Below are 24,773 nucleotides of genomic sequence, written 5' to 3'. Positions count from 1 at the left end.
GGGTGGTCCGAAAGTACGTGTATAGTACCGTACTGATCAGCAGGGTTGGCAAAAACCATGGTTTTTTATTGAAAAAACAAACAAAAAAAAAAAAAACATTTTTTTGTTTAAACCCTTTTTTTTTTGTTTAAATAATTTACCCTATATATTTATATTAGATATGGACAGAAATTAGTTTGTTTCGCCTTGGTGTTATTATGCAACAACAAGGTTATGCTGGAAAGGGTCACATAAGCTTAAAGCGGAATCCAAACCGCTTCTCGGCTTCATCCAAGAAAAATTGTCCATTTCGACACGAAACCGGGACTAATTGGTCACAAATGCGATTGCCAACTCACTCACGAAGGACTCCTGATAAAAATACGTTGTACTGACCTTTACATAGGCCTAGTTGTTAATACAATTGTCAAGAGTCATTTCAGAAGAACAAAAAGATAAACAGTTACACAAGCAAAAACATTATACAATTATATATAAATCGGGAAACTCCTGCCTTAGCCATTGGGAAAATCCTGTTATTACATTAAATGTACTTGTATGTAAAATTTTAAAGTCAACGTATCATAATCACTACGCTAAAACTGAGGTATTAAATTACAAATTTGGTATGTAGATATCATTCAATAAAATTAAAAGTCAAATCCAAGCTGATGTTGGAAGCTGCGTAGGCAGTTGATAAATTTTGCCAATTTCTATCAATAAGAGGCAAGCTTGGCTTCTTTATAAAACAACAGGCATTCATTCAAGTAGAAATATATAATTTAGTTTCGTTTCGTATGTTTAGGCTTAACATCCTTATGAAATACCAAGGTTATCACGGAGAAGACTTTCGCTTAAAGGAACACCTCGAATCGCTACTTGTTTACACTTGAAAGATGGGTTGTGGTCACCGAGAATTGAACAGGGGACCCCTTGATTAAAAGGTGAAAAGTACATAAACGTAATGCAGATGGTTTCATATGTGGAGACGTCACCATGAAGTTCACACGATTTAAAGCATTTCTCGTTCTTTTTTTGTTTGGTTTAAACCAGGTTTTTTTTTTTTTTTTTTTTTTTTAACCAGCTGGTTTAAACCAGCTAACCCTGCTGATCAGCTCATTGCATTTTATATAATTTCTTATTGTTATCCATCACTTAGACTTAGTTTCTTTATCATTTATTCTTAATGTGTTTTTACTTACATCCTAAGCTTGGAAGAGCCGAAGCAAATAAACTCAAACTAGAATGCAGAGGTGTATACCTACTTTTGGGCCACCCTAATTGATATATGGAAGAAACACCTAATTGCTAATACACTAATTTCCCTATAGGTGCGAATTCAATGATGCACAGTTTAAAAAAATGACCGGGATTCGAAGCCGGGTTCTTCGGCGTACAGTGCTGATAGGTTAACCACTACGCTACCCAGTCTGCTCATGTGGTTTGAGTAAATGAACACTTACTTCAAGAGTGGAGGAATATATAGCTGTTCAGGGATCATATTAAGTAGTGGTTCGGCAATAGTGGTTAACGGATCGGCATGGTTCGCCGAAGATCCTGGGTTCGAGTTTCGGTCCAATCTTCCATTTTTTCATTCTGTGTATCTTCGATTATAATTCAACTTTTCATTTATTGGTCTTAAGCAAACTTATTATTTATTTATTATAAAGTTTAGGAGTTGATTTTTTAAACACCAGAATGAAAAAAACAAATTATACTTTTAATGATATTAGGAATTTCACTTCTGAGTTTTGCCATTTAAAGCCATTTTAACCTGTCACGTACCAGAATGACGTCCCTCAGCGATCATATTAACCGGGAGGAGAGGGAAGGAATAGGGGATTTAGATTTCTGGGCTTTCGACATCTATGGCCATTTTAGCACCCATCACGTATGAGGAATGACGTCTCTCGGCAAACACACTATCCGGGGAAAGGGAAGGAAGAAAGCGGCCTTCGAGCGATATGTTAGATATCACCCCGGAATTTGCTTGGTGAGGAAAGCCAAGGAAAACCTCATTCAGAATGGTTCGGCTGAAAAAGCTTTTAATACTTTTTCGACCGAGTGTCCCCACTAGAAAGGACTAGGGAAAAGGGAAGAAAGTAGTTTTAAAATAGAGATATCGTGGTAAATCGAACGCAGACAAGCGACATGGCCAATTACGTACGGAACGGTGGAGTGATATAATTATTTACATCAAGTATAGTTCTTCTAACGGGTCAAATAGTAAACTCTGAAAACTCGGTAGCCAAAACTCATTAGACGGTTGTCTTATTGGAGTGTAATTTTCTTTCTCAGTACTCAGGATACGATGGATATTACCCGGAATCGAATGCAGACCTTCTGTATGGAAGCGAGGCTAAATGGTTAACATTCGCCATCCATCAGTGAAGTAGATACAGCTCTGTTCCATGTGGTCGTGCAAGTTATAATTACAGGTTATTTTGTAAATCCATGTCTCAAATAGCGTCACATGTTGAAAAGGAGCAATATTGATTATGCTAGTCACATGCAAAAATGCCACTAACCAGTAAGCCGTGAGCTTGAAAAAGGTCATTCTGCTACATAAACTGATGTATTTTTACAGAATTAAACTTGGCCTTGAAAGCTTAAGATAGAAATTGTGACTAGCATCTATCGGAACAGTTCACTCATCTGAACATACTAATTTTGGAAAAATGATAACAATTCTTACTTAAATGTTTACTTAGTGGAATGAAATTCCTAGTTTTAGGTCCTAGAGATATGCTCTTTATAGTCTAAAGAGACTGATGACTAATAAAAAACAATAATTATGAAATAACTGGAAAAACGAAATAGTGAGAGGAAACGGGAGAACTCCGAGAAAAAACATCAACACAATGTTATTCACTTCAAACCCACAAGGCCGGAAATCGAACCAGAAGTGAGAGTTCTACCAAAATGTTATTTTAGGTTTATCTTAATATCTATCCGTTTCACTAACAAACCTTCCAGAAATTACTTCGCTTGAAGATGGAACAACACAATAATTTCTCCTTGTAAGTAACCCTGGACATTTTTTTTTTTTTTTTTTCGCTGTTATCAGTTACGATGTCCTTACGCTGTATGAAGCCTCATTTCACTGTCACAGGTAAACCAATTCCTTTGTTGCTACAACTCCACCACTACATCATTCTGTACAAGTGATTCCTCTTTTACAGAGGTAATAATGTTTACCCTTTGAATGATAGGAATTGGCACTGAGTGTAATTTCCGATTTTATCATTCAGTCGAAAGGAGGACGGTACGAGTTTATTTAACGAGCTGCTTCTATCGCTGCTCGGAAATAAACTAAGTAACAACAAATAGCGAAGTCCGTAGTATGAAACTTGCTGCCATATTAATGCATTACCTGTTCTAAGGGGGGGGGGGGAACTATTACGTTTCATAAGAAAATGAAATGAAATCTTTGAGTTTTACGTCCCACGGTTATGCCGGTTAGGCTAAAGGAGACGGTGATGATGAGAGATGAATGAAATGGTGGAATGAAGAAAGTGGGAGGAAACGGGAGAACCCCGAGAAAACCCACGCACACGGTGTTTGTCTACCACAAAGTTCACTTGGCGGGAGCAAACGTTTCATAAGAATAATTTGTAGAGTTCACTATTTGTTACCCATTGCTCAAGGGACCATTTGTCGGAAAAATTAATTTTACAGGAGAGCCAAATAAATGAGGAAAGTCAATTTTTTGGCATCAATGCGTCTATTTTTTTCTCTCTCCAAAGTTAATGGATTTTGTGAAGGAAATTTTAAAGAATATTTTAAAACAAGCTACATCTCGTAAGTAGTTTAAGTCAATAAATAAAGTGATTTTGTATTTTGGAAAACTTTAACCTTGTTCTTCTCACAACCCTTTTACGTTAGTTAAGATTAGTCATTTTATAAAAAATCCAATTTTTAAGATATTTTTTCTGTACAGGTATCTTTTTGTTCAGAATTTTAAGATCTATTCAATGATGGTAATAACTCCATTTTGCAAATTCCCGGCAAATGGTCGCTTTTAGTTTTCCGCATTACATTTGTTAAACAACTTTGTACTGATTCATCTAAGAAGTAAAGAAAATAAAGCGGATGGGGTCTCATGAGCCTTCGAATCGATCCTACAACTACCCTCGACCAACCAGAGCACTCCACCTGGCCACCAGGTTACCAAAACTTGGGAGCCAGGTGGGGACAGCTCAGTTGGAGCAAGTCTAGAGTAAAGGTGGGACCGAGAGAAGCGCGCGTGGGACTTCGATTGATTGTTAATTAGTTTTTTTTCAGCAATTCCTAACATCTTCAGACACCTATTTCCTTCTTTTGCTCTGCATTTTTAAAATCCTTTGTCTCTGATGAAGTGCGAACTCTTCCGAAGATTACGGTGTTCAGATAACATCGGAAAGTTACTGAGATAGGTGCTTATCAAAATCCCTATGATATATTTTATATAGATTTTTGATCATAAATTCCCCTTTTATTATATGTTTATATAATAATACACAAAACTACCAAAAAATGTAATTTTCTGATATATGTACATGTTAAAACATATCAAATTTAATTACTTGTGGAACGTATGGAACACATCATAATATAATGGACCACTCACCTTCCAATGTTCCTTCAACTCCCTTCTCCTTCCCAATATTTCGAGTGTTATATTCAGACACTCTTCCTCAGACACACAAGATGACTTACGCCTTTTTCACAATGTGATCTTCACATAACTTTTGTATATCAACAGTAGTATTTTAAGAACATTACGAAATTTTTTTCAGTACTGATGGTCATTTGCCATTTCCACTATATTATAGGTTACTACTAAATACAATATATAAATGTATAAGGTTCAGTCGAATGAAAAGCTCCAATTGTTCATGTCCGGACAACCTGTTGAAGGAGATGTTAGTCCTGTTTGCTGTTTATATCCACATATGTGTAGGCCATAATAAATGTCACATTTGTTGTGCACGGGCGTAGTGTGGTTGGTTACTTATCAATGTTTCTTTCTCTGCCCCACGTAAGACGTGGCGCGGTGTGGCACACCAATGGAGGTGCCAATGACAAACGTTATCAAGCAAGAACAGCGGGGTGTGATACGCTTCCTTTGTGCGGTCCAGCGGACATACTCAGGAGAATGCAGGGTGTGTATGATGCGAAGTGTGCTTCAGACAAAATAGTGCGAAAGTGGTGTCGGGGTTTTCGTGGTGACAGGGAGACACTGACTGATGATGTATGACCCAGGCAGGTGCCGAATCGTATTCCTGATGAGACAGTTGCTGCTATTGACAACTGTATTCAAACTGATAGAAGGTCTCTTGGATGTCATTACTGCTCAACTGCAGGTGTTCCATGGCAGTGTGCACGACACTGTGTGCAATAGTGTAATATGGTTACCTGAAGGTTAATGCTCAATAGGTTCCCAAGTGTTTGTCCGAGGAACAGTGACACAACAGAATGGGAATATCACTGAACCATTTGACGTGATATTAGAACGACAGCGACGATTTCCTTGGAAAGATCATTACCGGAGCTGAATCCATATGACCACTTTTTCAACAACGTGAGAGTATGCAGTGGAAGCATGCCGGGTCGCCTAAACCAAAGAAAATCCGTTCCACAACATCAGCTGCTAAGGTCATGGTGACTGTGCTCTTTGACAAGCAGGGGCCTCTGTTAGTGAAGTTCCTCCTCAAAGGAGAAACAATAAACGCCAACAAATACTGCGACATTCTCCGTCAGCTGCAACTAGCAATCAAGAATAAACGCCGGGGTAACCTCACAAAGAGCATCATTTTATTGCATGACAATTCCCGCCTCATGTTGCCAAACAAACACATGATCTTTTGGCATCATGGAAGTGGGAAGTGCTAGACCACTCCGCGTATAGTCCTGACTTGAGTCACTGTGATTTCCACGTTTTTGGACTACTCAAGAAACACCTCCGGGGGCACCACTATGAATCGGATGAAGAAGTGCAGCGAACTGTGACAGAGTGGTTCGTACTCAATCCAAGGAGTTCTTCCTCCAGGGCATTCATAATCTCATGTCAAGGTGAGCTATGTGCCTCAACAGCAATGGTCATTATATAGGGTGTTTCAAAACAACACCGACAACGTTTGGGAGGTGATTCCTGACACGAAGATAAGACACAAAGCATAGAACAATCTGGATGCACAAGTGCTTCCTTTAGGAGTTATAGGCTGCTGAAAACATGAAAAAAATTAAATTTAAAGATCCATAGCTCCAAATTTGTGGGATCTACCGTCATCAGGTCAAGTAGGAACTAATATGTGCACTGTCCAAAAATACATGTTTCAGAATCCTGCGGTACTTCCGCAACAATTTATATAGAGGAAGTTGATGAGTACAACAAATTATATGCCCGTAGCCAAACTACCTCTTTAAAAATTGTTGCGTGAGTATCTTGGGATTCTGAAACATGGATTTTTCGATAGGGTACACATTAGTTTGTAAGTGAAATCTTGACCCGACTACGACAGGTCATATAATTTTGGAGCTATGGACCTTTAAATTTCACTTTTTCATGTTTTCGGCAGTCTATAACTTCGAAAGGAAGCACTTGTGCACACAGGTTGGTCTATACTTTTTGTCTTATCTTGGTGTCATTTCCCAAACGTTGTCGTTGTTTTGAAACACCCTGTATACAGCTCTAGCCAGTAATAAAGTCTGAACATGGAAATGGATCTTTTCATTCGACTGCATCTTATTAGTTCTCCTAAAATTAGTTTTCTAACTACTACTTACACATACCATCTTTTACTCATTTTTAAGGTATATTCTGTTTTTCAGGAAACGGATTCTTATAGTATTGTATTCGTAAAATTATAAGTCTAAATGAATTCTTCTTAATTAGATTTGTAATTCTAATCACTCGCAAGGCGACTTGTTGAAATCTCCGAATGCAACACTCGAAATATAAAAAAAAAAAAAATTGAAGAAATATTAGTAGGTGAATAATTCATTATGCGCATTTTAGTTTGGAAAACCAATCGTACTCAGAATCGTTCTGGGCCATTTTCGCAGAAGATGCCTCTTCTACAAACGTATTTTCTTCCTTTTTTTAAAGTAAAATATTACGAAGTATAACAGTTAATTATATTTGGATTGCATCCAAAAGGTGATGAAAGTTCAACAAATCTACAAAATGAATTTGGCTAGTTCAACAAGATAAAACACTAAGATAATTACAACAGTTGTTTCAAACTACCATTACTGTTACTGAATTTGAATTTAAACAACATTGGAACTATCATTGTTCATCTCAGCGACCCCGAAAACTGGATTCGACACTAATATCGGTCATTTTCGATCATTTTTAAATATCTTGACATTGCATTGTCAATGTGAAATGACAAAAACCATCTCAGGCACAAACCTCATTCATGTTGAAAATTTGATCGAGATCGGTCCGGTGGTTCAAGAGTTAATAAGTCACCAACATAGTCACTTTCAATTTTATATAACATATACAGTGGTAAATATTTTGATTTCTATCAGTGGCATAAACATTACAAAACTTACGAAACAATACCCTCCAAACATTTTGTAGAAGAATAAATCTGTTTCCGAACTTTCAGTGAAAAGCATACTAGGTAAGTGCTGATTACGATAGTTCGATTGCCTACTTGAGCGATTTCAATGTGGTTTGGAAAGTACGAAATCTTAACGTATATCCTTATTCAATACACGTTAGCTACTGGTCATGCATGTTTATTTTAAGTTTAAATTTTTTAGACTTCCAAACCATGCCATGCATAAATGTCGGAAGTCTTATAGTACAGTAATGTCCGTCCGTTAGTCTGTCGACAAGTATCAGAGCAAAAACGGTAAAACATATGAAGAAGCTATTTTTTTGCAATCGATTCAGCGTTCCAAGAAAAGGATTCACCTCTTCCGTAAGCATTCTATTCAAACCGGAAATGACGAAGTAGCCATTTCTGGTTTCAACGTTAGCAGATAACATAAAACAAGAACGGTAGCAGATAGCGACAAGTTTTTTTTTTTTTTTTTAATTTTATTTTTAAATCGGTTCAGCATCCCAAGAGATCATACTATCACCACATGGAAACATTCTACCAAAACCGGAAGTGGTTGAAATTCACTAGTACTTTCGGTTTTAACACTGATTTCTATACAGCAAGAACGACAGGAGATATCTAGAAGCGGTTTTTCGCAATCGATTCAGAGTCTCAAGAGCAGGCCTCATCTCCTCCGTTAAGCCTACATTCAAAATGAAAGTAACAGAAATCAACCATTTCCGCTTTTAACGTTGATGATCATAAAACAAAAACGGTAATAGATAGTGACAAGGGGTCTTCAGCCATCGATTGTGTTTCAAGAAAAATACCATAAACACTACCAAAACAAAGTGGTTGGAATTTATTAGCGCTTCCAGTTTCAATACATATGCCCATAGGATAAAAACGGTAAGGGATAAAAAAAAAAAAAAAAAGACAGTATACACTAAAAGAAGGAAGCAAACGATTTTTTTTTTTTTTAAACAACAGATTTTCTATAGGTGTGAATTCTGTAACACACAAAGAGTGAAAAAGTGACTGACTAGACCGGAATTCGAAACCGGGACCTCTTGCATACCATGCCGATGCGCTACTAGCTAGTACTGGAAGAAGTTACTAGCGGTTAACGCATCGGCACGGTAAGCCGGAGGTACCGGGTTCGAGTCCCTATTCAGTCAGTCACTTTTTCACTCCTTGTGGGATTTTGACAGATTTAGCGTCCCAAGAATGAGTTTTGTCTTGACTTTTATCTATCTGTTGAAACAGAAAGTGGTGAAAATCTAAGATTTTTCTGTTACAACACTGATCGCATAATGGATAAAACGGAAATAATTAGCGACAAGAAGTTTTTTCATATGGATTCAATGTCAAGAAAGTGTTTCAGCTCTGCTTTTATTCTTTTTATTGTAACCGGAACTGATATATATCAACTCCTACGCCCGACTTTAATGTTAATCTGTATAGAGCAAAAATAGTGAGATAGCGTGTAATTAGTTTTTGATATAGTTTCAGCGTCCGAGAAACAGGTTTCATCTTTGATCTTATTCCTGTATTCAGGGTGCCTATCGGTCACGAAAGTCACGAATGTCACGAAAAAGTCACGAAATCAGAAAACGGTCATGGAAGTCACGAAATTGAGCTTTTGGGTCACGATTTTTTTTTAACTGTACAAATGTAAGTACAGATTGAAAAGTTTTGTTCTATAAAATGTCAAATTTCACTACCAAAAATGTCTATCGCCGGCTTTAGACGCTACCAAATCGCAAGCAAAGTACGTTTCTATCGCATGGAGGAAAATTTGGCCTAATTCTCACCCAAATTCGCTCTTGAAAATATTAGGAAATTTTATGATTTGGTGAAGAAAAGGTCACGAAATTTCATTTTGGAATTTTAGTAGACACCCTGAGTATTGCAACCAATAGTTACATATATATTACTTCAAGTTTGAGTACTGAATTTGCATAGTTTAGAAGTCTACCGTAGTTTCACTAACACAAAACAGCCACGAATTCAACTCCAAAAACTTCCACACGCTCACATGTAGGAAGATCTGATAACAGACGTTTCACTCTTATTTGATAAAATCTCAACTAGAGATAACGCTGTACCGGCATTTGGTCAGAATGAAGCCAATAGAATAAATAAATCAATACCTCTCAGATTTGATGCGCCCTCGAGGTCCCCGTCTACCACCACGCAAATTGTCCATCCTTTCCCTTGGCCGAGGAGCCAGAGTGAATTCTAATTCTAATGTTCGAGCCTGTTTAGTTGCTGCTTTTCCCATTGTACGACTATGCACCAACGCTTTATGAGCTATAAAATATATACAGAAAAAAAGTTTATTAGTACTCTTGTTTAATGCATTTACTGCCATAGTGATATAAAATATACTATATTACAGAAAGTTGTTCGGTCTATATACCTGTATTACCGATTTGGCAATGTGGCTGTCATTTGTGTAGTTGCGCCAGAAGCATGAAACCGGTATTGTTATTACTGTGCTCTGCCAAAGTGTCGTATTGGTATTAGTGATATTCCGCAGAAAGTTCGGGTGGGAAGAGCTCATCATGGCTCTTTTCTAAGTATATATATTGTCTACAACCAAATAGTAAAACAGTATCGGGAAAATGTTTAACCATCCGAGTGACCACAGCTAAGGATATCGTGACCAATCAAACACTCCATGCAAAAACAGTTGACAACAAATGAAGCCCGTTCGAGATTTACCAGTGAAAGTATCATCTGAGGTGCTTCGTTGAATTCATCAACTGGCAAACAAGAAGAATCCACGCTCTCAAAGTGACATGGCCCAGAACTAAATCTGATTAAATCCACTGTCAACCATAACTTCCGCAGATTCACACTCTCAGGTGCCACACTACTGAACATGAGACAAACTACCGCAAATGTAGGAAAGACACTTCGGAGGGTTAAAATGGAAAACTATTGTCACAAGGATGATGCTGGTATCATTCCGGGAATTTCGTATGGTGACACCGCTCGTAAGGAACATACTGAATTTTACCGCAGTGCAGAGCATACTGAATTTCTTGTAGGGAACTGTGATTGTCACTGGATACAGTTACATGAGTTGGACTTATGTATAGTGGACAAAAACGTGAAGGTGAATACTGTATACTTTCAGCAATCCATCATGATCCCAATTTATCGGAAAGACATCCCTCGTTTGTATGAAGATAACCAGGTGCAGATCTCCATGACGAAGAGGTAAATCATCCCCTCCGGTTTTAGTCTGACATAGAATAGGATTCATAATATTACTGTCGACAGCCCTGGCGCCAGCCCAATGGATATCTGTGCATTTGAACTATTGAAAGATGACAATATCGTTATCACTGCCTATGGGAATCCTGCAGAGAGGAATAGAATAGAATTCCTACGCACATGGTTCAATGTATTTTCTTGCAATGGAAATTGCGATGTCGGGCGACAGTCTATAATATTGCTGGTCCGATAGAACACAACTAGTAAGTACACTCTGAAAAATCAGTCTGATATAAACCGAACAACCCTCTGTATACTATACTATCAGTATACACACGCATATTATACTATACTATGAAAAGAATTAACCCGACTTCTTAAAGTGCACATTATATAATTAAACGTACCTCAAAAATTCAAGTTGCAAACATTTTTATGTCCACCCTGTATTAAGAGAGAAAAAGCATACTTAGTGTAGCCCAACATATTTACGCTTTACAGTATATTTTATTCTTGGTTGCTTTAAAGAATTATTTTCTTTGCTACGAAATTGTGTTTGCTTCACTGTGTTTCTCTTTGACAAATCTGTGGTGATATTCAAGAAAACCAAGAATCCAATAAGACAATATCAGTCGCAAAGATTCATGTCTAAATTATTATGGCAAGCCGGCGACAGTTGGACTCTAAAACCTGAACCTCCATTTTAAAAATAATATTATTCTTGGCTTGTATTTTCAATTTTGGTGATTTACTCGTGTGTACTCTGCCATTTTCTTCAGCAACATCTTACAACTGCTCAACTGGAGGCGGCTTGTTTTCTCCTTGCCCATGGAACTACCCTGGGAAACGTAGTAAAACCTTAATTCTTGCAACTTGTGAAAATAATGTTTTCTAATTATGGAAATTCGTGTGCTAATACTGTTAATAGTGACTGCCACTAATTTCTAGTAAATCTGTGAGTAAAATAGTAGCGAAATTTAAAAAAAAAAAAAAAAAAAAAAAAAAAAAAAAATTACAAAAGGCCTCTTAGAAAAGGATGCCATTATTAACAGTATTACACTCGTGTTTCCATAAATGAGAAACATTGTTTTAATAAGTTACGAGGATTAAGGTTTTACTACCATTTCCAGATAGTTTCACAGATAAGAGGAACCACACAATCAGTTTAGCAACTGTAAGATGTTACTGAAGAAAGTGAAAGAGTACAATGAAACTAAGTGATCACCAGATTGACTGATTTTATTAGAATATTTAATGAGAGCAATAGCAGCAAGTGACCATTAGATTGATCGTTGGGTATTTAATCGGGGCGTCAGTAGCAAGTGATAACAAGATTGATTATGAGATTTAGGATTTAGATTTCTGGGCTTTCGGCATCTATGGCCATGTTAACCCATCGCGTATGAGGGATGACGTCCCTCGGTGATCACACTATTAGGGGAAAGGGAAGGAAGGAAGCGGCCTGGGACCTATATGTTAGGTATTGTACCTAGGTATAATTATCAGAAGAATAAGTACAAAAATTCCTTAGGATTAAGATTAGGAATTAGATTTCTGGGCTTTCGGCATCTATGGCTATGTTAGCCCGTCACGTATGAGGGTTGACGTCTTTCGGCAATCACACTATCCGATGAAAGGGAAGGAAGAAAGGATTGGGAAAGGAAAAACGCAGCCTGGGACCTACAAGTTAGGTACCACCCGGCATTTGCCTGGTGTGAATGAGGAAAACTCAGGAAAACCTTATTCAGGATGGCTTGCTGAAAAAGCTTATAACATTTTTTCGACCGAGTGCCCCCCACTGGGAATCGAACCCGGAACCGCTCGCAGAGAAGGCGAGAGCGTTAGTGACTACCACTTGATTGATTATGGGATATTTAATGGGGCGTCAGTAGCAAATGTTTACCAGATAGATTGTTGGAAATTTAATGGGGACATAAGCAGCAAGTAATCACTAGATTGATTATTGAATATTTAATGAGAGCATCAGCAGCAAGAAACCAGTAGAGTGATCGCTTATTGGATACACAGGGTGTTCGGAATGCGACTGACGGTTTTAAAAAACGTGTAGTTTTAATATGGTCAGAGATACAGAAGAAAAAAAAAAAACATTCATATTGAAGCAAAACTCAAAAAGTTTTGTTCAGAAAATTTTCATACTTGAACAGCTACCGGTGACGGCGCTAGTATCGTCGATAAACAGAAATGGCGTCGGCAGTCCAAAAGGCGCAATGCATGGTGGTGGTTTGCAGAGACAAAAAGTGTTGTTCAAGTTCAACGAAACTTTCGACGTGTTTACCACAAGGATCCTCCATCACACAACAGTATCCAGGCGTGGAAGGATCAATTTTTATCAACGGGGAGTGTAGTGAAACAACACAGCGGTGGTAAATCGCGTGTGTTAGAAGAAAATGTGGAAGCAATAAGAGTGTGTTTCTCACGTAGCCCCAGTAAGTCAATTCGCGCAGCGAGCAGGCAATTGGGAATTCCAGTCAACAGTGTACGATGTGGTACACAAACTATTACGTTTGTGTGCGTATAAAGTGCAATTGTTGCAAGAAATTAAGCCCAATGACAAGCCACAGAGAGCAGCATTTGCTACTGAAATTCTGAACAGTATTATGACCATAATCTCCTATTGAACACACAATGTTAGGATATGGGGATCTAAGAATCCGCATGCGTATATAGAACATTCTAGAGACAGTCCCAAATTGAATGTTTGGTGTGCTTTAACACATAATGCAGTTATAGGCTCCTTCTTTTTCATAGAGCAAACCATAACAGGAAATGTGTTCTTAGACATGCTTCAACATTTTGCTGTTCCCCAGTTACAACATTTGCAACCTCAAGTGATATTCTAATTGGATGGTGCTCCGCCACATTGGAGTTACAAGCGAGGGAGTACCTTGATACTGAATTTCCTGGCCGTTGGATAGGCCGTGATGGGCCAATTAGGTGGCCTCCACGCTCTCCTGATGTTACCCTCTGGACTTCTTCCTATGAGGGTATGTGAAAGACTTTTTAATGGGGGCATCAGCAGCAAGTAGTCACCAGACTGGTAGATTATTGAATATTTAATGGGAGCGTCAGCAGGATATGATCACCAGATTGATAGGTTACTTACTGGTTATTTAATGGGGAAGGCAATAGTATGTGTTCACCAGATTGATTGGTTATGGGATATTTAATGGGGCATCAGTAGCAAGTGATTACAAGATTGATTAGTTATTAATTTTAGTGGGGACGGCAGTATTGTGTGATCACTAGATTGATTTATTATGGTGTATTTAATTGGAACAATATCAATGTGTAATCCCCAGATTGATTGGTTATGGGATGCATAATGGCGGGCATCAGCATCAAATGATCACCCGATTGACTAATTATTGGATATTTAGTGGGGGGCGACAGCAGCAACTGATCATCAGATTGATTGATTATTGGACTCATTATTGGCGTCAGCTGCAAGTGATCACAGAATTCGAGATACAAAGAATGTTCTTTAAGTTATGTATTTTGTAGCATCCTTTAACAAATATTCTTCATTTCGAAGCTTTATATACTATTGAAGAACTCTTTTGCTTCAAGGTAAACCTTCGTCTTGAAACGAAAACAAAATCATGTCCGAGTTAGCACAACAGTTCTTGTCTCGTAATACTTTTAAGAAAGTATACTAATCTTTCTCTATCAGTCATGTTGCTTACAATAACTCTCTCGTGGGACTGTTAGAAGAAGCTAAAGCAGAATAGATATCTCAACATCGCAAGCTTCACAGGATATTTTACATATATGCAAGTTAACCTATCTTTCACTACGATGCCATTTTGAGCGCCAGTTTGTACAATAATTTCAGTTTTATTATCATTGTTTTATCTCTTGTTATGATACTGTATTTAAATATTGGAAATAACATGTTCAGTTCCAATCAAGTATGATGCAATTATTTCATTTAGACGTAATTTCTAAGGAACATAACTAAAAAGTTGAAACGTTTATACTTACCTTTCAAGTCTATTTCAGTACGGAACACAGAGGTGAACTTTTCTTCTCTGCAATTGCCCTCTTCACAGAGAAAATGTTCCGTTCGAAAATGTTCTCGTAGGTAATCATAAGTACTGAAAAAAAGATTCTTTTATCACTACCTTTCATCATGTTATCATCAATTAATCATAAAATGACGTGAACAAAAAACACGAAGAAATTAAAAATCATAAGAATAGTTGGAAAAGAAAATTTAAAAAAAAAAGAACTAACTGTACTTTCGATGTTAACAATCTGAAGCAACTTACGAGAAACAAATGTAGCCTACACAATATTACACATCATCTTTATATTTTGTTTACAAAGGCACGGCAGTTTGAAAGGGAAAAACATGCACGAAAAGCCAGGAATAATCACATCTAAATTACCAATTCCTAACAATTCAATGACCTTCATGTAGTTTGAAGGCTTAACACTGAACAGAAAGAGAGTCTGGTGTGTTTAGAGATTTTTATATGAGAGGCTTAAATTACTTGTTAAATTCAAAAGTTAGAATATCTTCTTTCTTACCAAAAGTTGTAATTTAATAATTTCAATATGTAGAAACTACTCCAGAATATAGGTATACTAAAAATCTCGGAATAATAATTCAGAATTATAAAGCGAGAAACTACGCAAAAATGTACTGGTTCGTTACCTAAACGAAAGGACTGTAATTGGTTTGTCTCACTGTAAGATCAGTTATCCTTCTACGAATCATACAGAATGCTTCAGCGATTGCTTTTACATTTATTATTATTATTATTTTAATATTAATAGATCCAATGGATTTGTAATACAAAAGTGGTGAAATAGGTTATCTAATATATATAAAAACAACGTGTTAATAAAACCTATTCTTCGTAGTTTTAAAGAAAGTCACTTGTAATATTTTGCCATTCAAAAGAGTTTGAACGTATCACCTTTATTACACTTTCAAACTATGCTATGCATTATAAGTATCGGAAATCTTAAGAGCTACATTTGGGCAGCGCTTCAACGTAGCATCATAACCATGGTGACGGTGCTCGCATTTTCCACTCCAACTCTGCGCAACGTCTGAAAGCGTTGTGCCAGGAAGTCAAATATCCGAGTAAGTATTGGAAATCACAGTGGTGCCATTTCTTAAGATTTAACGTGAGAATGGTTGTTTCTATGTAACGAGTATTTCATGCGAAAAATATAACTAAATAGAAAAAAAAGCTTAATACTGACACAGAATATAGAGTTTTCTTTCATTGAGTGCGTTCCTGCATATTTACATTCTGCATACATACCGGAGAGTTCTCCATGGATCCTTTTCAAAAAGAGTTTTACGTCCCACGGTTATGCCGGTTAGGCTAAAGGAGACTGTGATGATGAGAGATGAATGAAAGGGTGGAATGAAGAAAGTGGGAGGAAACGGGAGAACCCCGAGAAAACCCACGCACACGTGGATCCTTTTTCAAGTGCTCGGTGAAGGCGAATTCAAAAAAAAAGCCACCACCATTTTAAGCAACAAAATAATGATCTAGATCACAGTAAAAAACAATGAGTCACAATGATAATTTACCTGTAATATTGATGATAGCCATCGGCATCACAGAAGTGGCAGTAGAGATGATCCCGCCGCAAATGTCGATAAAGTTCATCATTGTCCATATACCTTTGATCACAAAACACACACAATGGATGGCCCTTATGAGATTTGTCATCGGCATCACCTTTTCGTCTATGCTGAGCTAAATCTTGTCGAGTGTAGCTTCTACGCTCACCTGTGAATATCTTTGAGAAATAAAACGTGAATAAGAACACGAAAATAAATATTCACTTTTATGTCTTATGAATGATATGTAGGTTAACAGAAACGGATAATAGTCGATTGCTTTGAAGTTTTGAGCATCGAAGCTATATAAGACGTAAACCCACATGTTAATGTGGAATACGAACTATGTGATCTTCTACTGACAATCGAACTGAAAGCTTTTGCGCGTTATTTAGCCACGACGGAGCTCTGGAATAAATGCAAGTCAGTGGTAATACTGAGCGGAAAGAAAACCCTAAGAAACCTATGAACACAATGTTGTCCATGTTCAGATGACCTGAAATAGACTTTAAGGCCCTTTATACAGTATAAGGTAACCCCCCCACACACACACACACACAAATACTACCTTCATCCGTTAGTCTCAAAACGAAAGGAGTATTCCTACCAATTTCTTAATTCACCTTGAACATGAACAGCATAATATGAGAAGAGTACGCATCCCAGAGAAATTTTGTTACGTATTTAATAAAGGTTTGGAGTACCTTTTTGACAAAAATCAACACATTTATTCTGATTTATAAGCTAACACCCACTTTTCTTTTTTTTAATTATTTCATCATGCTTTATGCTGAAATTACTGTTTACGTACTATAAACACATACATAAGTTTTAGTAATAAACGTAACATCGTAAATAATGAACTAACGCTATCTTAATCATTCTCTCATTGTTATTACATAAATGTGTGTCGATAGCTTTCTCTCTTCATCTACAGAATTTCCCAATTACGGGTTTATAGAAAGATTGAGTCATACGTCTGGATTATGTCAAATTCTACTTACGCTGGCTAACAACTTCGGTAGTTACTCCAGTGTAAAACATTACCTTAAATTCCAAGATGTCAGTCGAAAAGAAGTTGAGAAACCGTCATTAACGGTCGAGACCGCAACCAACAGACAAGTCAAAGTGACTGTCTATCAATGAACAATAAAAGCATGTAATGAGCTCGAGATGTTGAAAAGTTTAAGTGAACAGTAGGTTAAGACCTCTATTAGATTATTATACAGGGTGTTTATAAAAGAACTTCGGGGTTTTAAAAATTCATATCTTATTAACGATAAAAGAGAGCAAAATTTAGTTAATTTCTCTGAAACGACTAGCTCAAAAAGTTTTAGTCATACTAATTGGAAATGTTTTTACCAACAGGTGGCAGCGCTGCGGAGCGTTGACCTTGAGACGACGTAGCGGCTGCGGTAGTCAGTGAATCAGTGCCGTGCCGTGTGGATTGTTGCGCTTCGCGCTATGGGGACGCCACAACAAAAGGCTCAATGTGTTATTTGGCTCATAGAAACTAAGTCTGTTGTTACCGTACAAAGAAACTTTCGACGTAGCTATGGCGTTGACCCGCCTACGGACAAAACCATTCGTCAATGGTTAACTGCATTCAGGGAAACAGGAAGTGTGTGTGTGCGTGAGGCACTGGACGCTCGGCTCGGCAACAGATGGATTGGAAGGGAGGGACCTATTCCATGGCCTCCAAGGAGCCCTGATATGACTCCGTTGGACTTTTTCTTCTGGGGGCATATCAAGAATCTTGTGTATGCGGAGAAAATTCGTTATGTTCGCCATCTCACCGAACGAATAGTCAATTGCGTGGCAACCGTCCCCCCAGGACATGCTGGCCAGGACATGGCAAGAGATAGAGTACCGTTACGATGTGTGCCGTGCCACTCACGGGGCTCATATTGAACTTTATTAAATTGTTAAAACAAACGTGAAAATGTAAGCTTTCCAATCATGTATAACACATGTATGTACGTTTTTTACTTAATTAAAATATTTTGCCTCAAAATCCCGGAGTTCTTTTATAGACACACTGTATTTCATCGCTTTTTAACTTAAATCGGCATCCTACACTATTCAACGGCAGTTCCTTCGTCTACACTATATCGCTACGAGATTCAAATTTGAGACAACAAGAACGAGAGTCAGCATGTGACCCAAGCACAGCTTTTGCCAATTTACAACAAAGGACAACAATCGCACAAGTGTGACAGGTGACTGGAAAATCATGTATACTTACATTAGTCAGTTCATACAACATTACACATACAACATTTCATATTTAATACTCATTAAACACATCCAATAATTAAATTTTGTATAGTGCTTCATTTCTCAATGCTTACTTTCTATTGTGCATTACCAACATTTGAAAGGTAATGAGCAACTCACATCGTGGCATCTTGCATATTTAAGATAATACATCTCCTACCACAAAGGGAGTTGACAATAATGACAAGAGATTTCCACAAGAGATTACATTTTCCACAAGAGATTTCGTCAATATGGAAATTAGGATATGCAAGACTTTTAATCTATAACATACATACATATACGGTGTCCAATATATGAAAGAAGATCTTATATTATTCTAGAATGATCTTGGTTCACTACTCACTTTGATTCTCGAAGAGAGAAAAAAAAATCAATGAAATCTTACGTGCCACGGTTATGCCAGCTAGGTATAAAGGAGACGGTGATGATGAAAAATTAATGAAATGGTGGAATGAAGAAAGTGGGGGGGGAGGTACGAGAGACCCCGAGAAAAACCACGACACGATGTTTGTCCGCCACAAAGTTCACTTGGCGCGAGCTGGGTTCGAACCGACGATCCCATCCAACGCTCTACCATTAAGCCACTGCGACCCCACACGGGTTCTTGAGTTACAGGCTTTTGATAATTATGCTCTGTGAAATCATCGAGTGGTCGGTGTGCTGAAGAGTAAGATGAAAATCGAGTCATAAAAAGGAAATTCAATGGACACAACAATTTTAATTAATCTTACAAGTTTTATAACATAATATGAAGTTTTATAAGAAGGATTTAACATAATATACCCTAAGTTCAAAATAGTAGTAAGATGTCACTAAGAATTTAAGTCTACAGTTCTTCACTTGTAAGCTAGAAAGAAAAACATGAGTTTCTTGAAACTAAGTCACACTTGTATTTTTCTTACTGTTTCAATGAAACTATATCCCAATAGCGATTTTCTCCCCCTTCAAATCCACATTTATGATAACGAAAACTGAACAACCTCCATTATAAAGTGGTATACTGTTGACTTGTTTGCTAACCATGTGAAATCATATAATTTACTCACAAATGTTTATTTCCCACCTGCAAATATCAAGTGCAAATATTTGATTTTAAAAGCGGTATCACATCCCAGTTTGCGACACAAAAATGTAGACATATGATGGACACAAAATACTGCACCGCAAAATGACATACACTTACGATTATAATTTACTACCGGAGAGAGCTACTTCTGCAACAATAAACAGTGTATCATCGTCTTTCCCTAACGACAGAACGGATCTCTTTCAATGTCACATATACTAGTAAGCGTTCCCTGATAAATATCCCCTGACTCTAAAACCAAACCTTTCTTCTTTAGTACATTTTAGGTTCTGATTAATACGAATCATCCACTACGAACTACACACCATACTACTGGAGACTGGTCATATAATTGACGACAAAGATAACTTGTGCACTTTGACACTATATTGCATCTGGAAATAAACCGCCTTAATGAGATTTCGAGAGGCGGGAGAGCATCTTACGTTTCGGAAACAAGATCACACAAAAAAAGGGGGGTTTAAGCAGCACCCTCTTTTCTGCCCTTCTACCATTCCAACGCCGTTCCAAACTAGTAAGGAGTTCATAAATGTTCATCTAGTTATTACATAACATTGGTCCACAAATATTCTTTTTGCTAAGCCTTAAGTCGAGGAAGAAAAGTGGTATTTGTTATAAACCTTTTAAAAAAGGTGGGAAATAAACATTTATGAGAAATTAATTTATGTCTTAATTGTAAAATGAAGATTCACTTTGTAGATTGTAATTCCAATTCTCAGTTCCGTGACAGTGTTATGGATTCAACCCTTAATACAAAACTCGAAATGGACGCATTCAAAACCAGCTACCAGTTTAGATTATCTGGTAGCATTTTTTTAAATATACAACTGACATTACTTTTTCTTTGCCTTGCTTTTCATTTTCACTATTATTTGTAGATTGACTATGGAATGAAAATGTTGAGTAGAAAGCCCAGATTTTATTTCAGAATTGACGGCACATAGGCGCACGCGCATTCTTCCGATGATTATTTGAACTACTTCCACAGTGAATACAGATAGCCCATTTCAACTGAGCAGTGTTAGGCACATAGCCCACATTTTGACATTAAACCAAACTTTTTCCATTTTTGGCACTTAGCACGGATTTTAATTTCAGTCTACATTTGTGAAATATAAGGATATTATTTTTATTATTTCCTACCTACATAAAACTGTAGAATATTGTAATATGACTGAAGCTAATTGGTAAGGGCAAATAATATTTTATTAATTTTGATATTAATATTTTGTAAATTTTCATATTTTAAATGGAAATAAAAACTCAATTCCCACTCTGGTGCTGTTAGGTCGTTCACATTTTTAGAGCAATTAAGGAAGTCTCGTAACAACTCAAAACTGTCTGGATATAACTTATGTTATGCAGCAATGTGTCAACTCAATAACAAACACTTCCTACTTCGAGCCATGAGGAAATTCTTGAAAATGTAATTGTAAGCGGAAGAGATGACGCTACCAAAAACTATGAAGAAAAGGTAGGTGGACAAAAAAAGAGTAGTGAACTCGAGAGAGTTTTGAAGTGACCATCACAGAGGAAGGTTCGACCTCTTTAATTCTTCTCCGATCAAATCTTGGTGAGTACATGCTGGTTACAAATTGCTAACACACTTCTATTATTCGACTTCATTACCAATTTCATTCACATCAAAATCTAACTTCTAATTTAATATGACAGTTATTATTGATTTTGTCATAAGGTCACAGCACCAGTTTTGGGTAATTATCTGATCTGATATCTCTAGTTTTATTTATTCAATCACAACTATCAATCTTAACAAATTATTGCTCTACCTAAGTGGTTAAGTTCGTTATGAGATTGCATTCTAAATTGCCCCCATGCTAACATGGTTATTATTACATGAGCTATGTGTGGATATAAATTGTGTATGTCGACGTCCGGATTTCGAACAAATAAGTTGGTACACGTTAATATAATAATAGAGCAGTATAAAACTTACAAATTGCTACGTAAATTTGTTGCGACACAGCAACCAAAATCTAAAAGAAACTATATATATATGACCATTAAATGTGAAACATACCATGCCACGAATGCTACCAATAGTCATGATACTGCTAGCATACTATTGATTTTTTGATTTTTAGGCAGACGTTTCAATGACATGTTGAAAATTTTCCTTTAACTCAGGTATTGGTTTTTAATACAAATACGAGACTTTCCTAAATTAGCACGATGACAAATCGCACAATCTCAGTGCCAATTCTGGATATAATGCAACTCCCATATTTCTAGTATATTTTTACTGTCATGATGGGTTCTCCGTTCGTGCAGCGATTCACAATGTACCTACAGATCACAGCTGTAAAATTCTGGGCGTCGTCCGAACAGAAAGACTGGTTAGATTAGAGTTACATGAGATAGCAAAGTTGTATGAGATGTGGACCTACAGCATAACATGAACTCCCGCCGGGAATCGAACCCGATCTCGAACGCCGAAAAGACGCATGCATTAACCATATAGCTACGAGGGAACTCTGAACAGAAAGAACAAGTGCCACTAGTTACAAAGTATTTACTGGGTAGATAACCCTTGAATCTTGTCCACGCTACAATTTAAACTAGAATATTTACTGACTGAAGCCATAGGGTGGATATTACGTATCTGTAGACTTACCTTTGTGTCTCGGAGATATCCTAATATTAATACGTATTTTCGGTCAGCTCTGGCTTAGTCATCACCATCACTTGAATTTAAAGTGTACACATTTAAAATTCTTTATGAGGGACAACAACGCTTTATGTTTCTCAGTTTGAAAGAACAACATATATATCAAGCAAAATGATCGTGCAAAAGTGTAATAGCTGTTGAATCTACAAGTGATATGCTCATTATTTCTTCAGAAAACTTCATGTTCTACTTTCAATTTGCAAGACAACAGCACAAAAATAACTGATTAAATGCCCAAGTTTTACAGGTGAATGTGATGATGCTGCTTGAAACGATACATTAATACTTAGTAGGTCTACAGATACTTAAAAGTGAAATGTTTTAGAACTAATTACCAAGTCGTAATAACCCCACGTCAAACGTCTCATAAGTTCCGGAGCTTGTTTCTTTCTTAACGTTAAACTTGAAATCAATCAACTACGTTTATGAACTATATTAGAATAATCAAATTAATAAAATCCATCAACAATCCTTACCTTCAAATGTTCAACACACAGATCACAATAGAAACGTTCATGCTCCTTCCTCATATGGTCTTTAAGATTTTGAAAGGTCCTGAAAGCTGGTCGATTAGAACAGACGTTGCAAGCATGCTCTAGCAGTTTGTTATATACTTTTTGTATTGATTCATCATCAAAACAAATTTTAAATTTCTTATCCATTATATAATTGTTATTTTTCAGCAGGCGAAATGGCCTCACATCGTACGTGAAGATAACCTGAAACAAAAGATAATAATTACTTACACTCTGGGTATTATCCAACTTCAGTGCTTAGTCCATACACAGGGTGGAGCATTTATCGGCAAGTGGACGTTATGTAGCATATCCCATGATACCACACCATGTAATAACCCTGTTTTGGTTTATATATATAGGGCGCAAAATCATGGTCGCCAGTATCTCTCACGTACAAATTACAAGACATGTTCCTCCCCCCCCCCACACACACACAGTCTTCAATTTGACAAAGAAAGAGATTACATCAGGGCATATAATTTCAAAACCAGGCAATTGGATTCAGGATAATCAATTTTGAATTGGACAATTCATATACATGTTAAAAAATATCTTACCTTAAGACTTCTCATTTGTGTAACGCTCTCTCTCTGCACTGAAGTACCAGTTGCCGATAGCAGTTTTCTGATCAAAGTCCTTAAGTGAAGGGCCATTGATGGAAATTGTTAGCAAATCATCCAGTGTGTCAGTCTTCAGTCAATTTCTGTAGGCAGTCTTAGCTCTGTTGAGACTGCTGAAGCCTTTCTCACATAAAGAAGTACTCACAGGTAAAACTGCACAAAATGTAACAATTGGAACCAAATTTGGGAATCTCGTAATGAAGTATTCACTGTAAATCTCTTCAGGGTCTGATTCAACATCAATGAGGGTGGGAAAGGACGGGCGATTTACAACATTGTGAAGACTTCACATTCCATGCTTTCTCTCATTCAGTGAATTATTTTCGTGCGAAACAGAAACTGCGCAGCCTTGTGGGTTTAGGCAGAAACCATTCCCACTGAACACTGGTCGCCAACTCTAAATTTCTAGTTGCCAATGGCGACCTGGCGACCGGAAATTTTGCGTCTTACTCTAGCAGATTGCCCGTTCTTCGCACGGGGGAAGGAATACGTTTCATGAAAACTATGTAATCGACAGGTCGACTACTACAGGTCATTTTCGATCATTTTATCTATATATATAAAAGAGAACGTACAAATCCTTTGTTAGCTCATCACGCTAATACGGCTGAACCAATTTCTTTCATTTTTGGGGGGTTATTAAGATTTGGACCCTAGATGGTTTTTATCATATCACTTTAATTTTCAATTACCAGTGTCTTGAGATAATTGACCATTCAAGTGTCCATAACGTAGAAATCCTTTGTTAGCTCATCATAGCTAAATCTAACCGTATTTATATGCAACCCACATGACCGTGTCACTCGGCGGGTTAACATAAATGACAGGCGATATAATGTTAACATTTACTGCAATCTTCTATGGTTTTTATCATATCACTTGAAAGCGAAAAAGTAAAAATTATCTAAGTAACAAAGTTTATTGCGTTCCGGGGTGACCCCAGCGAAGCGGGGTGAACGCTGCTAGTATATATATATATATATATATATATATATATATATATATATATATATATATATATAAAAGCTCTCCGGACAAAAAAATAGTTACCCCCTTGGTACTTACGTTAAAACCGTGTAGCGCCACCCCTGACCAGGATAACCGCCTGGATGCGGTCGGGAAGGGAGTCCACAAGGGTATGCAAAAGGCCGTCACATTCAGTTGAACCCACTCACGGAGGATAATATCACGCAATTCCACCAAACGTCGGGGATGCTGATGACGTTTCA

The 24,773-nt window shown here is 37.2% G+C and overlaps 1 protein-coding gene across 1 annotated transcript in view; it reads right to left on the bottom strand.

Annotated features, from left to right (window-relative positions):
• LOC145664896 (E3 ubiquitin-protein ligase ZNF598) overlaps window positions 1–24,773 on the bottom strand; it is a 64,929-nt gene that overhangs the window by 22,695 nt on the left and 17,461 nt on the right. The window contains exons 2-5 of the mRNA XM_081731962.1: window positions 22,883–23,125; window positions 16,318–16,529; window positions 14,748–14,860; window positions 9,674–9,833 (exon numbers count right to left, since the gene is read on the bottom strand). Coding sequence (XP_081588088.1) covers window positions 9,674–9,833; window positions 14,748–14,860; window positions 16,318–16,529; window positions 22,883–23,125 — 728 coding nt within the window. The remainder of the gene's footprint in view (window positions 1–9,673; window positions 9,834–14,747; window positions 14,861–16,317; window positions 16,530–22,882; window positions 23,126–24,773) is intronic.

This window comes from Thermobia domestica, chromosome 11 (assembly GCF_964235325.1).
Source record: "Thermobia domestica chromosome 11, izTheDome1.hap1.1, whole genome shotgun sequence".
In the NCBI taxonomy this organism is placed as follows: Eukaryota; Metazoa; Arthropoda; class Insecta; order Zygentoma; family Lepismatidae; genus Thermobia; species Thermobia domestica.
This window is presented reverse-complemented; position numbering and strand designations above follow the sequence as displayed.